The 12,916-nt window shown below is 56.1% G+C and overlaps 5 protein-coding genes across 5 annotated transcripts; 3 read left to right on the top strand and 2 right to left on the bottom strand.

The window, feature by feature from the left end:
- Nucleotides 1-920: 920 nt before the first annotated feature.
- DACRYDRAFT_23907 (nucleotide-diphospho-sugar transferase) lies at nt 921-2,535 on the bottom strand. The gene has a single exon (XM_040773455.1). It carries the CDS (start codon nt 2,461-2,463, stop codon nt 1,375-1,377), a length of 1,089 nt encoding a protein of 362 aa, XP_040626238.1. The 5' UTR covers nt 2,464-2,535; the 3' UTR covers nt 921-1,374.
- Nucleotides 2,536-3,909: 1,374 nt separating this feature from the next.
- Nucleotides 3,910-4,471, bottom strand: DACRYDRAFT_23906 (uncharacterized protein). Its single transcript, XM_040773454.1, has one exon. It carries the CDS (start codon nt 4,265-4,267, stop codon nt 3,917-3,919), a length of 351 nt encoding a protein of 116 aa, XP_040626237.1. The 5' UTR covers nt 4,268-4,471; the 3' UTR covers nt 3,910-3,916.
- An 895-nt stretch (nt 4,472-5,366) lies between these two features.
- Nucleotides 5,367-5,907, top strand: DACRYDRAFT_23905 (uncharacterized protein). Its single transcript, XM_040773453.1, has one exon. It carries the CDS (start codon nt 5,493-5,495, stop codon nt 5,766-5,768), a length of 276 nt encoding a protein of 91 aa, XP_040626236.1. The 5' UTR covers nt 5,367-5,492; the 3' UTR covers nt 5,769-5,907.
- Nucleotides 5,908-6,914: 1,007 nt separating this feature from the next.
- On the top strand, nt 6,915-8,182 carry DACRYDRAFT_118077 (uncharacterized protein; the record flags this gene model as incomplete). The annotated part of the gene is made up of 1 exon (XM_040770519.1): nt 6,915-8,182. The coding sequence occupies one exon, from the start codon at nt 6,915-6,917 to the stop codon at nt 7,929-7,931; it is 1,017 nt and encodes a 338-aa protein (XP_040626235.1). The 3' UTR covers nt 7,932-8,182.
- A 336-nt stretch (nt 8,183-8,518) lies between these two features.
- On the top strand, nt 8,519-12,861 carry DACRYDRAFT_96134 (alpha-aminoadipate reductase Lys1p; the record flags this gene model as incomplete). Its single annotated transcript, XM_040777349.1, has 2 exons — nt 8,519-9,611; nt 9,658-12,861. 2 exons carry the CDS (start codon nt 8,519-8,521, stop codon nt 12,789-12,791), a joined length of 4,227 nt encoding a protein of 1,408 aa, XP_040626234.1. The 3' UTR covers nt 12,792-12,861.
- Nucleotides 12,862-12,916: the final 55 nt, after the last annotated feature.

Below are 12,916 nucleotides of genomic sequence, written 5' to 3'. Positions count from 1 at the left end.
CGTAGTCCCCCGTCATGGAAGAGAAGAGAACGAAGGAGGGGGAAGAAGGGGAAAGGGGGGGAAGATGGTGGTGGTACGAAGGAGAGGAGGATGAGGCGACAAGCTCGGAATGGTTGGAGTTTGCATGCACCGATCGAGGCGTGACGGGCGCGACGCGTTCGCACAGTCACGCTTTTCACGTGTAAGACGACATGACATTTCGGAAGCTATTCGCGATGAGAATGCTTCTCTGTGGTCATTGCTACGCGTACATATGCTATAGCTAGTTATAACTCATTCAACATCGTAACGACAATAATATTGCCTATTGAAGAATCCAACTTCAGAAAAGACGTCGAGTCGTCAAACCCGGAAAGTTTCCACATTCATCCAACCTCCCAACCTCCAGCTCCAAACCCGACCCATCACAGCTCGACTCCCGACCACAGATCCAGGAATCGAAGCTCATCTTCCAGCCTCTACCCTTACCCTTCCAAACCCGACTCACCACTCGGAGCCGAGGATATCATCTTTCCCGGCAGTGTCCGACGGCGCCCAACCCCGGATCCCAGGCGAACAACTTCCCACCTGCCTAATCCGGGATGCACCACTCCCGAAAGACACCCTCGCCACGCGCTTCTGGTTTACTCCTGTTACCCCCCTTGGCGCAGGATATCTCCATTCCCCCAGCTTTCATCACCAACATCCCTCTCCCATCATCCAATCCATCGCATCACCCCCGCTCCGCGCCTTCCCTGTCAAACCCCCATCAGTCCAGCTCCGTAAGTCAACCCGCATCCATTACCGTCTTCTCCATTGGCCCACTCTCGTCAACCGCAATCAACCAACCACTAGGGGTTCTTGCGCAACCTCCCCCAGGGCATCGGCTTCGGCTTGACCCTTCCAAGCTAGTGGGCATGAGTTCTCAGATTATCTTATTCGTTCGAAGTATACTATATACGGCTATCATACCGCACAAGAGCACGCGATATCATACATGAATACTAATGGGGTCGGGATGCGTCCGCAGTGTCAGGTTGAGGGCATCACGAGGTCTATAAGTGGGGAACAAGGGCCAAATTCGGGTAGATGGTTCGTCAAACCAGACGGGCCCGAATGCAAAGGGACGATCGATCGTCTGGTGCGGAAGAAACGAGAACAAGCAAGGTGACCAATATACAAAACAAGAGATCACGGGATATTAGCGTACTTTTGGTTGGTGAGATGAAGTTCTTGGAGATCGGATGTACGGCGGCGGGCGAGTTTGCGGCCGCAGAGGCGCTCCTCAGCCTGCGTCTATGTGCATACAACGAGCCAGCACCAGTGCTGGAACGAGAAATCGAAAAGTCGAGGGGAGATTGATTGAAGGACCAGAGTATATGCGACCCGATGGCGTTATTTGGCAGTCACGTATTGCGCGACGTACTCCTCGTCCTTCTCGCCACACAGCTCGTGCACTGTCTGCCGGCTCACAATCCACTTTTCCCACCAGATGTCATGGAACAGCCCCTGACGGTTTTCCCATGGCTTCTCCAGAATGTAATGCAAGCAACGGACTTCTTCGGTGCTCCACATGGGCGTGTGGCACTGGCTAAGTGTCTTGAGGGCGTTGTAGACATATGGCAGGGGCCGCCAGCGACCACGGAAGAATTCGCTTAGAAGGTCCTGGTCTGGGAATTGGAACGTAGGCACAAGGGGAGAGGTATGGAGGAAGGTTTGGATAGCCTCGGAAGTCGTGAGGCTCGGATGGAGGACGACGAGCCCGGAATTGAGTGAGCCATACGGACGCGGGCTAGTTGGGCTGTTATCGGGATGGTTGGCCAGCGACGAGCTGCCCCTGCCGTGCATGCTCGTGTGGGCGCAGTTCTTCGGTACCCAATCTGGGGGATAGTGCGCCAGCTTGCGCGGGTTGCAGGCGCACACGTGCGCCGCAGCGACCCAGTCGCGTGAAGGCAAGGGCATGGTCATGAGCTCGTCCATGTTGTGCAATACGACCATGTCGCTGTCCATGAGGACGACCCTGTCGTACTCCTCAAGCTCGAATACGCGAAGCTTGTTCCACGTCTCCTCGAATCGCTTGAACGCGCCTGACCACTCGTACGCTCCCTGGTTCGGCACGAGGGGCTGAACATCGCGGCATTGGATATCGTGTGCTGCGAGGATACGACGGGCACGGGCGGGGAGTTGGGGTGTGCAGATGACGAGGAGAGGGTATGCGGAGCCAACTTCCCGGAATGTATGCGCGAGGGTGATGACTCCTGGGAGATAGGAAGACTTTGTCAGCAGGGTTACCCAGGCACAGCGGGCTGGGCGTGGAGTGTATGCAGCCTGGTAGGTAGATACGACGTTAGAGTACGGGGATGATACGGAGATGGAGGGAGAGATGGGGAAGGATGAAGGTATTGACTCTTTGTGGTAGTGGGGGTGACGGTGGGGAGCGATGGTGAGCCCTCCACTGTCGGACAAGCGCCGGGAATGGATCATGGTGGTTGTGGATGACGTGTGTTATTGTAAGGGAGGATGGTGTGAGGAGGAAGAGAAGCGTGGGAGGAGGGGAGGAGATGGAGGTGTGGGACGGGGAAGTGAGACTGTCATTGAGTGAGGGTATTTGTAGGGGACTGAGGGGGGGGAAGTGAGTGTGAGTGGGTGGAGCAGGCGGCGTCGGGACTGAATTGGCGGGAGTGGTCTGTGTGCGTGTATCCGAGATGGGGGGAGAGAGAAAAGAGAGAGAGGTGAACTCTGCCTGTCTCCCGATCGGATGAGCCGTGTTGCCGTGTATGGATAACGCAGAGGGGTCCCGCCCTCTCCGACAGAGCCGTGACCAGGGCAAAAAAAGTGAACGAATGTCAAGGACCCCGAAAACTCGGATCGTCCTCACGCTTCCTTCATCATCCACATCAGCATGTTTTAGCTCATCCCGTCATTCCCCTTTATCCTGCGCCATTCTCGGCATCAACCCACACTAAAATATTCACACTCTATGAGCTTTAATGCACGTGCTCTCCAATCCTTTGGTACCCGACACCCTCAAGACAACTCCCGTGATCTCCCCCATCTTCAATTATTATGATTAAATTTACCTGCTCTCTTTTTGCATTCATGTCGCCCACGATCGGTCGCCGCCATCAGACGCACAATTCCATCGTCGTGTCCGACTAAGGCAGCGAACCTTCTTTCTTCCCTGCTCTCTTCACTCCGGATCCTTCTCTCGACCATAAATCCATTCCATTCATGATCGCCCCTTTCAGTCCGGATCCATCCATCAGCGGCGCACCTCCTTCGGCCTCAGTACTTCCTTTCCTTTTCCAGCCGCGCTAATTCACGCGCTGGCATTGTCTCGCGCAACCATTTAGCACGTTGCCATCGCACCCGAATGCGGAAGCATGACAATATCATCTCATGATGAGCTCGAAGTGGCCGAAAGAAAAACAGACCGCGCTTCTACGCAGTGATTTATTACGACATTCATTCACCTCCCTGCCTTCGCAGCAAGATGTTCTACCATGCACACCGTGCTGATGCGCCCGAGGAGAACGTGTGTCGGCGAATCAATCTCACCGTGCTTTCGGCCATTTCCTTTCCAGCTGAGCGCTCCTTCCTCTGATGAGACGCCTTTCCCACCGGCACCCGGCTCGCCCATATTCACACATCTATGTCGCCGCATTATCGGGACGGTACTGGAGCTGCCGCCACGCTTGGCATAATGCATCACTCGGACTGGGATTAACCTGAACGATTTAGCCAGAACCCCGGCTCTACGTAAGGAGGGGCCCAGCTTGGCTGGCCTTCGATCTCAAAGTGAGTGCGGGAATTCAAATCGTCCAAAGATGGATAGCTGATAGAGCTCACAACAGCCCACACGGACCTATTCCAGGCGGCGTGTGTCAGCGGACCCCAGCCGCGGCAGAACGACGCACGCCCGCAAAAGGGGTCAACGTCAATATATCGCCCACTGCCTTCTCTTGGTCCTGCGTCGGCAAACGCCGAGGAATTTCGAGACGGAAGGGGCTGGAGCGGGGCTAGAAGCAGCGGCATACCTTTGGTTGTTGGGTTTTCCCATGCAAGGAAGTGTCATGGGATTCTGGGCATGGAAATCGCCGTTCGCGCCATCCACCTCCACGGTTGCGCTGGATCGTGGAAAGATGGCAACTAGCCAATCAGCAGCCGCCATTGGATGCAGGAACAACTTCCGGCTTTGGTAGGGACCGACTACCACACGGTCACGGTGAGAAAGAGAGCCCTGAGGTCCCAAGGATGTCCCGGACGAACGGCGCGTGCGGTGCCGCATTACGATTCCGGCAAATGGGGACGTGGACTCACATTCTGGGGATCTTAATCAGCGAAGACTGAGTCATGGAACTCTCTTCCTGTCTGTTCTGGATACCAACCGAATCAGAAGAAGAAACGTCAATAGAGAAAGCTTGATGACAATCATAGGTAGAAGAGGACCGTCACTGCTCCCGTCAGCTTTCCGTTCTTGAGGCAAGCAAACCCATGCACCGAAACGGTTCCTTCTCGGCCCGATGAACAGAGAAGTGTACCTGGATCGGGAGACACGGGCCTGCGCCTCGCGGGTCATGCGAGCAGAGCCCGTTCCCGGTTTGAAGTGGCATCATTGGGAGCACGGTGAACGTGAAAAAAAGAAGGAAGGAAGGAAGGAAGGAAGAGGGAGATGAGATAGAGGACCTGGAAAAACCGATGGAATGGGAAAATGGCGCATGAACATGATGAGCAGAAGTAAAGTGACTCGGTGGGTTGATGATGTCCCATATCTCGCGTTCTGAGATAAGCCGCTGGTCGCGGGAAGAAACTGGTAGCGGTTGCTGGGCGACGACAGATGAATAATCTTAGTGTGATCAGCGTTCGTCCATCCGAAGTTCAGGCTGGTCATTTTTAGCATTCAACCAACATTGCCAGAAGGATGACTCGACTGGTCTTCCACCGACGATCTCGCCGATTGATTCAAGCTCGAGAAAATCAAGAACAGAAGCTGCGCCGTTCAGCGGGGATCGTCATCTCATGAAGCAGAAGGCCTTATTACAATACGAGAACCGAGCGTGCCGGTACCAGCTGCAGGGACGGTCATCTCCCCTCTCCCGGTCGTTATCACAACGCGTTGCGGGCCGTCAAGCTACCGTTGAGGCGGTTATGGATTCGATTCTCCCGCAAAGGCGGAGAGGAACACCCGCTGTTGAGCGGGAGGGACCGGGTGGGGAGGAACGACCCGCCGGTCGGTCGGCGGTTGATTGTAAGAGGCAAGTGCTGGCCATATGTGTGGATATACCGCGGTGCGATGGGCCGTGTGCATATATTGGGAGAACGACGGAGAGGGAGATGGTCGTCGGTTGGGAAGATGTACTTTGTTGGGGGAGACGGTGCGGATCGGCAGGGATCTGAGCGGTCCAGCGGTGCCTTCAGCGGTTCAGCTCGAGAAGTCGAGTAGCGGTCGCAGCATCTCGTGCAGATGGTCCAGCAACGATTGGTACCGCAAGGCAGAACCCAGCTAGACAGGCATGTCAAATACACGCAAGCTGAGTGGACCGATAGCGTTGAGTTACAGCAGATACGTCCATTTGCCTAGCAGAAGTTCTGTAGCCGAAGAAGACACGGGAACTCTGAGAAGTGAGCAGGGGGCCAGCAAGAAGCACAGAGGGCGAACGCCGTCGCGCCACTCACGGTCGGCATTCTCCGTGGGTATCACGCGCTCCCTCCCTCGGCAAATCGGGAAACAGGGTCTTCCACAAGATCAGTTCTCAAGCCGCTTTTTGCTCGCACGTTTGTTCGAATAAACCGGCGTTGAACCCCAACCTTTTTTTTCCTGTTACTCTCGGGGGTCTGGCTGAAGTTCATTATTCATTGCGAAGAGCCCAGACTCCTGCCTTTGCTGGCTTTGCGTCAGATAAGATGTTTAATAGAGTCCCGACTTCCTTTTTTCGTCCATGGCTCGGGGTTTCGGTCCGCGGATCAGAAGATCTTCGGCATCGGGCGTTGTACCGGGTTGTTGATACCGTCTGCATATCGTCGATCTTGTGTATTGTTGTTGTGGGATTGATATTGCCGCTGGTTGGCAGGCGCGCATACAGTACGAGACCGACGTTATCGGCATGCAGGAGAATATAAAAACGCCCATAGAGCCTGGAATGTTTCAGTTAATAATATCCCCCCCTCGGAGTTCCTCGAGTCTCACCAACCTGATGACGGGTTTCTGCCGTATGACGAAAAGCTTGGTAGACCTGCTATATGGAGCTCGCCGCCGGTGTCGAATCCTGGAGTGATAAGCCGGCGTTGCGGGAGTTCGGATGGTGCTATCTCCGTCTACTCCTATGGATGGCTGGTCGAAGAACTGCATATATTGGAGGGAGAGTGTGTTGGAAGTGTGCGGTCATAAACTAGATTGGGATATGGTTGGATGAGCGCAGATGGGGAAGGAGGGCGATAGGGGAGGTTGACGGGCAGGTGGGCAAACAGGGGTGTGCGATATCGCATCATTGCATTGTTGTGCATAGCGATAGCCAACAGCGTCTAGTGCCTTATCCATGACATCGACAAGACGCGGCACTACAAGCACAGTAAGAGATCAACGTGATATCCTCAGATAGTTCTCAGTGGCAGTGCAATAGTTGAAGGCCTGCTCACGTGAGAGCGGAATCTGTCACGCCTTTGCGCGGTGTGTGATGTGCGACTCGCGTTTCTTCTGTTGAAGTGGTACATAGGACAAAGGCTCTCCTACTTGGCACTCGACGTTCGATATCGACGTTGACACCGACGTTCACCAGTCATCCTCGTCGACATCTACAACGACCTCGACAACAACCTCGACAACAACCTCGACAACAACCCGAGGTTTGCTCGACAGCATCCTACGAGTCCGTCAGATCCCCAACCGTTCAACATTCCCGAGCATACACTCACCGGAGTAACCTAGTGAGCGGCCCATGACCGCTCCCTCCTACCCCTCTCCCTCTCCCTCCCGTCCCGCTCATCCGTATCCCTCCCCCTCCTCAGTCCGCGACCCGCGCAAACTCTACCCTTCCCAGCTCGCGCACGGTCGCCCCACACCTCTGCACCGCAGAGGCACGTCGAGCAAGTACGAGTCGCTAGAAGACCTGCTCGTCGAGCATGGCTACAAAGAAGTGCGCATCGTTACCCCGCTCATGGAACGCGAGCGAGAGGGAAAGGAAAGGAAGCCTAGTTTGGCTAGCTTGCTTGGCTCCAGGAAGGCTGGGGTGGTGCTAGACGCTCATGCGCCTGGGCAGAGCGCGGTCGACCTCCTACGGCAACTGGTTAGCGGGTTCCCAGCAGGGTTCCAACCCCCCACACCGGCGACATTACAACGTTCCCAAACCCCTTCTCCCAACTTTCACCGCGCGATCCTCTCCCCCATACCTCAGCGACCTAAACCGACGTTCCTAGCTTCAGACCCCTATTCCCGACCTCGAACTCCCCGCAAGCTCAGTCATTCCCGCTCGACGCCGCATCTCCGCCGCCCGCTAACCCCGCTCACCAACCGGCCCTCCCGGCCCAGCACCCCGCTGACCTGCGTCGAGCCCGCCAGACCGGTAATCACCCCTACTCGAGTGCAGTGCCGTTCTCGCTCCGGGATGAGACCGAGGACACCCGCGCAGGTCTCACCAGGCTCACCCCCGCTCCCGCTCTTGGCCCCTTCTCCTCCCCCTTCCCCACAGAACCGGAAACGCCGCCCAACGCCAGTGCAGCCAACGCGTCAGCGGTCTATACGCGCGTTACGCGCCCACCTGGCTCGGGAACAGCGTGAGCGGCAGAGAGAGCGCGATCGGGGGACGGGGAGGGGGGAGAGTCCTGAACCGGACTTTTCTGATCCGGGGATGTTGAGAGAGGGGAGTATGCTTGATGGGGAAGGAGAGGAGGGGGAGGAAGAGGAATGGGCGTTGGGGACGAGGAAGAGGGGGGAGAAGAGGATTTGGGGTTGGTAGGCCGTGGGATGAACTTATGATCATTATGAATTTCTGCTTTTTTCACTTTTTATTTCTGCTTTACCGTTTCTCTTTTTTCTTTCTCTTCTTCTTTCTATTCCTCTTTTGTGATGGATTCGTCCTGTGATGTCAGTTTCTCTCTCTCTCCATTTTGGTCTCTGGATGCATCCTCCTCCTCCTCCATCAGCTCCACTCACCTGCTCGCTCGCTCGCTCTCGTTCCTTCTCACTGTCTTCCACAAGATCCTACACTTACAGTCGTTCCTTCACACCTGCTTGTGCACTCGTTCATTTTTCATATCTCCGATCATTCATAACCGCCATCCATTCACTCTTTCATCCTAGCTCTCACAAAAGAAACAAAGAACGCATACCGTACAGTACTCACAGTCTTTTCTGCATTGTCCTAGATGTCGATCGTTAAACTAGTTGAATTGGAATCCCATTAAAGGAAGTAGTAAGAAGTATTAGTGGATGAATATCGGCCGAATGAATCGTGACTCGCCCTCCATTCATCAGGGACTGTCCACCTATAAATATATTTCACATACTCAACACTCACACTTGCATTCCCCTCTAACACAAACAATGTCTACTCGAATACAGCAAGCAACAGCGCGTCTTCAGTCACTTCCCTCTATTGCACTCCCCACTGACTACCCACGTCCTTCTCCTCTCCGCCTCGTAGAAGCAGTCCAGTCACACGACCTTCCACTCACAACATCCCGCGCTCTCCTCAAGCTCGCTCTCTTCCAAGAAGGCGACGAAGGCGACGTCGCCGTATCCCCAGAAACGCAGGAACAGCCCACCCCATTCCAGCTCTTGCTCGCTGCCTTCGTCCTCCTCCTACATAGGTACACAGGCGACACAGACCTCCTCATAGGCAGCAAAGCGCCCAGCACGCCTGACCCGCTCATCCTCCGCATCTCTGTCGAACCTAACGACCCCTTCTGGTCAGTCGTACGTCGTGTACAGAGCACGGAACGCGATGCAGAAGCCTGTGCGGTGCCTTATGAAGACCTGCTCGCTGCTCTCCGCTTGCCGAGCGTGACGCCCGACTCACCGGCAAGTGTCTTCCGCGTGAGGTTCTTCGATGGTACCGACCGCCCGCCAGATGGGTTCTTGCAGAGCACGACGCTCACGACGGACTTGACGCTGTACGTCACTCGGTCTGCTGCTGCGGACTCTGCGCGCGCGAGTCTGCTACCACAGTTGAGCCTGTCGGTAGCGTACAACTCGCTGCTCTTCACTTCGGCTAGGATTGCGCATCTCACAGCCCAGCTATCCCAGATCCTCGTCGCTGCCGCCTCAGACCCGCTTGCACCCGTATCCTCCATCTCCCTCCTCACGGTGGAACAGTCCAAGGTGCTCCCCGACCCGCGCGCAGACCTCAACTGGTGCGGTTGGGCAGGAGCCATCACAGACATCTTTTCGCGCAACGCCGCTTCCCACCCGGAGAAGACCTGCGTCGTCCAGTGTCTCCCTCTCCAGGGAGGAGTGCAGCAGAGAGTCGCGTACACGTATGACCAGATATGGAGAGCGAGCAACATCCTTGCACATTGTCTGGTCCAAGGAGGCGTGCAGCAGGAAGAAGTCGTCATGGTCTATGCGTACAGGAGCGTAGAGCTCGTCGTAGCCGTAATAGCGGTGCTCAAAGCGGGCGCGACGTTCTCCGTCATCGGTGCGTTTACACCCACTAGCACGAGTGATACCTAACACAGTTACAGACCCCGCCTATCCCCCAGCAAGACAGATCATCTACCTCAAAGTCGCCAAACCCCGCGGCCTCGTCGTCCTCTCCGGCGCAGGGCAGATCGCCCCCCAAGTCAGGGAATACATCACCACGGAGCTCGACATCCGTGTCGAAGTCCCCGCCGTCTCCCTCACCCCCTCCACGGTGCTCGGCGGACCAGGCCCCAACTCACAAGACATCCTCGCCCCCTTCGCCCCTCGTTCCGGGGAGAACCCAGCGATAACCCTAGGCCCAGACTCGATCGGCACTCTCTCGTTCACCTCTGGCTCCACTGGTGTGCCAAAAGGCGTCCGAGGGCGACACTTCTCCCTCACCCATTTCTTCCCCTGGATGGCGACCCGCTTCAACCTCTCCTCCTCTTCGAGGTACACCATGCTCTCGGGCATAGCGCACGACCCTATCCAGCGGGACATCTTCACTCCTCTCTTCCTGGGCGCGGAGCTCTGGGTCCCGACAAGCGAGGACATTGGCACTCCCGGCCGGCTAGCAGAGTGGATGCGCGATGCGGGTGTAACAGTGACCCATCTCACACCGGCCATGGGCCAGCTCCTGAGTGCGCAAGCCAGTGCCCAGATCCCCCATCTGCGAAACGCATTCTTCGTCGGTGATATCCTTACCAAAAAAGACTGTCTCCGGCTCCAAGGCCTCGCTCCCAACGTCCGTATCGTCAATATGTACGGGACGACCGAGACCCAGCGCGCGGTGTCGTACTACGAGATCCCGGCTCGGGCGGAGCATCCCGCCGCTTTGCAGGAAATGAAGGAGACGATCCCTGCCGGCCAGGGGATGGTAGACGTCCAGCTGCTCGTTGTGAACCGGCATAATAGGGAGATAAAGTGCGCTGTCGGCGAAGTCGGGGAACTGTATGTCCGCAGTGGGGGGTTGGCGGAAGGCTACCTAGACCAGGAGAGCACGAGCACCAAGTTTGTCCAGAATTGGTTTGCCCAGGGACTGATGTTCGGGGACTCGATCGATGGCCCGGCTAGGCGCTACTGGAAGGGCGTCAGGGACCGTATGTACCGGACTGGCGACTTGGGACGGTACTTGCCCTCCGGGCTCGTGGAGTGCACAGGGCGCGCAGATGATCAAGTCAAGATCCGCGGATTCAGGATCGAGCTGGGAGAGATCGATACCTGCCTTGCCCAGCACCCCGGGGTGAGGGAGAACGTCACCCTCGTCCGGCGTGATAAGAACGAGGAGAAGGTACTTGTGAGCTATTTTGTACCTATGGAAGGGATCGACGAGTGGGAAAGCGAGGTCGACGCCAAGGACGAGGAGGGCGCTGTGTCCTTCAGCAGGAGGTATAGGAGGTTGATCAGGGACATACGCGAGCATCTGCGCAAGAAACTGCCTAGCTATAGTATCCCCTCTCTGTTCGTCCCGCTCTCGCGCATGCCCCTCAACCCGAACGGAAAGATCGACAAGCCCGCATTGCCCTTCCCGGATACGGCTGCTGCTGCGGCAGCAGCATCGACCGCCGCTCCGACGGATATGACCCCTACCCAGAAGACGATCCACGATATCTGGGCTCGGCTGCTTCCTACTCCTTCTCTGCCCATCTCGCTCGAAGAGAACTTCTTCGACCTCGGCGGCCACTCGATCCTCGCCACGCGGTTGATATTCGAGCTTCGCAAGACGTACGCTATCGACGTCCCCCTTGGGCTCGTCTTCGACTCCCCGACAATTGCCGGCTTGGCAGAGGAGGTCGACTTGCTCCGCCAGGTGGACTTTGGTCTGGCGAAAGACACTGCTCCTGAGGTCAAAGTTCCTGTTAGTGGGAAGAAGCCTGTTCCAGCACCGGCGGACGAGTACTCCAAAGACTTTGATGCGTTGTTGCCCAAGCTTAAGCCTTCCTACGCCCCTCTTCCCCCGGATTTCGCCACGAAGAAGCTTACGGTCTTCCTCACTGGTGCAACGGGCTTCCTCGGGGCGTTCATCCTCGCCGACTTGCTTGCGCGGCCCGAACGTGTCGCTAAAGTCATCTGCCTCGTTCGGGCAAAGGACGAAGCTGCAGCACTGGCCCGCTTGAGGGAGGGCAGTATAGGCCGAGATGTCTGGGACGAGAAATGGGTCACGGACGGTAGGCTGCAAGTCGTCAAAGGTGACTTGGCTGAAGAACGTTTTGGCCTGTCGGTTCAAGTTTGGGATTCAATTGCCACGCAGGCTGATGCCGTGCTGCATAACGGCGCATTGGTGCACTGGGTCTTCCCGTACTCCAAACTGCGGGCGGCGAACGTCCTCTCCACTCTTACCGCTCTGGAACTCGCCTCCACACACAAGTCCAAAGCATTGTCGCTCGTTTCCTCCACATCTGATATCGATACAGAGCATTACGTGCGATTGTCAGATTCTCTGTCAGATGGCGATCGTACCGGTGTACCGGAAAGTGACGATATTGAAGGTGCCCGGACTGGGTTGAAAACGGGTTATGGCCAGTCCAAGTGGGTTGCGGAGAAGCTTCTGATGGAAGCTGGAAAGCGCGGCCTGCGGGGACATATCGTTCGCCCGGGCTACGTCGTCGGCCATTCAACGTCCGCCGTCACCAACACGGATGACTTTGTCTGGCGTTTGGTCAAGGGATGCATTCAGCTCGGTCTGGTGCCAGATATCCACAACACGATCAACATGGTGCCCGTCGATCACGTCGCAAGGATCACGGCTCTGTCCGCCATAGACGTCCCTACCAACACGTTCCCCGTTTTGCACGTTGCCGCACAGCCAGCCGTGCGCTTTAATGATCTCCTCCTTGGTCTATATCACTATGGGTACAAGGTCCAGCAGATCGAATACCTCGTTTGGCGGCGCAAGCTCGAGGAGCATGTTCTTGAAGTACAGGACAATGCGCTTTTCCCATTGCTGCACTTTGTCGTTGATGACCTACCCACGAGCACGAAAGCGCCCGAGCTGAGCGACAGCAACACTGTTGCCCTCCTGACGAGGAATAACTCGCCAGATAGTATGACTGTGGATGAGGCTCTATTAGGCAAGTACCTCGCCTGGCTTGTTGCGACTGGCTTCCTGGAAAACCCGACGGAAAGCGGAAAGCCGTTGCCCAAGCTGAATCTGCCAAATGGACAGGTGAAAGCCATTGGCCGATCTGGTATGTAGATGCCAACCAAAAGGAATAGATCCTAGTATAGATCTACTGTATATCTAAATGAAATTTTGAATTTCAACCACTTAAAACGGCATTGCTTCCGCAATTCAAGTCGTGTGCACCTTCATTCATGCCT

Source organism: Dacryopinax primogenitus (assembly GCF_000292625.1).
Source record: "Dacryopinax primogenitus strain DJM-731 SS1 chromosome Unknown DACRYscaffold_16, whole genome shotgun sequence".
NCBI classification, from domain to species: Eukaryota; Fungi; Basidiomycota; class Dacrymycetes; order Dacrymycetales; family Dacrymycetaceae; genus Dacryopinax; species Dacryopinax primogenitus.
Note: the sequence above shows the minus strand (reverse complement) of the source record. Positions and strands in the feature narration are given on the sequence as shown.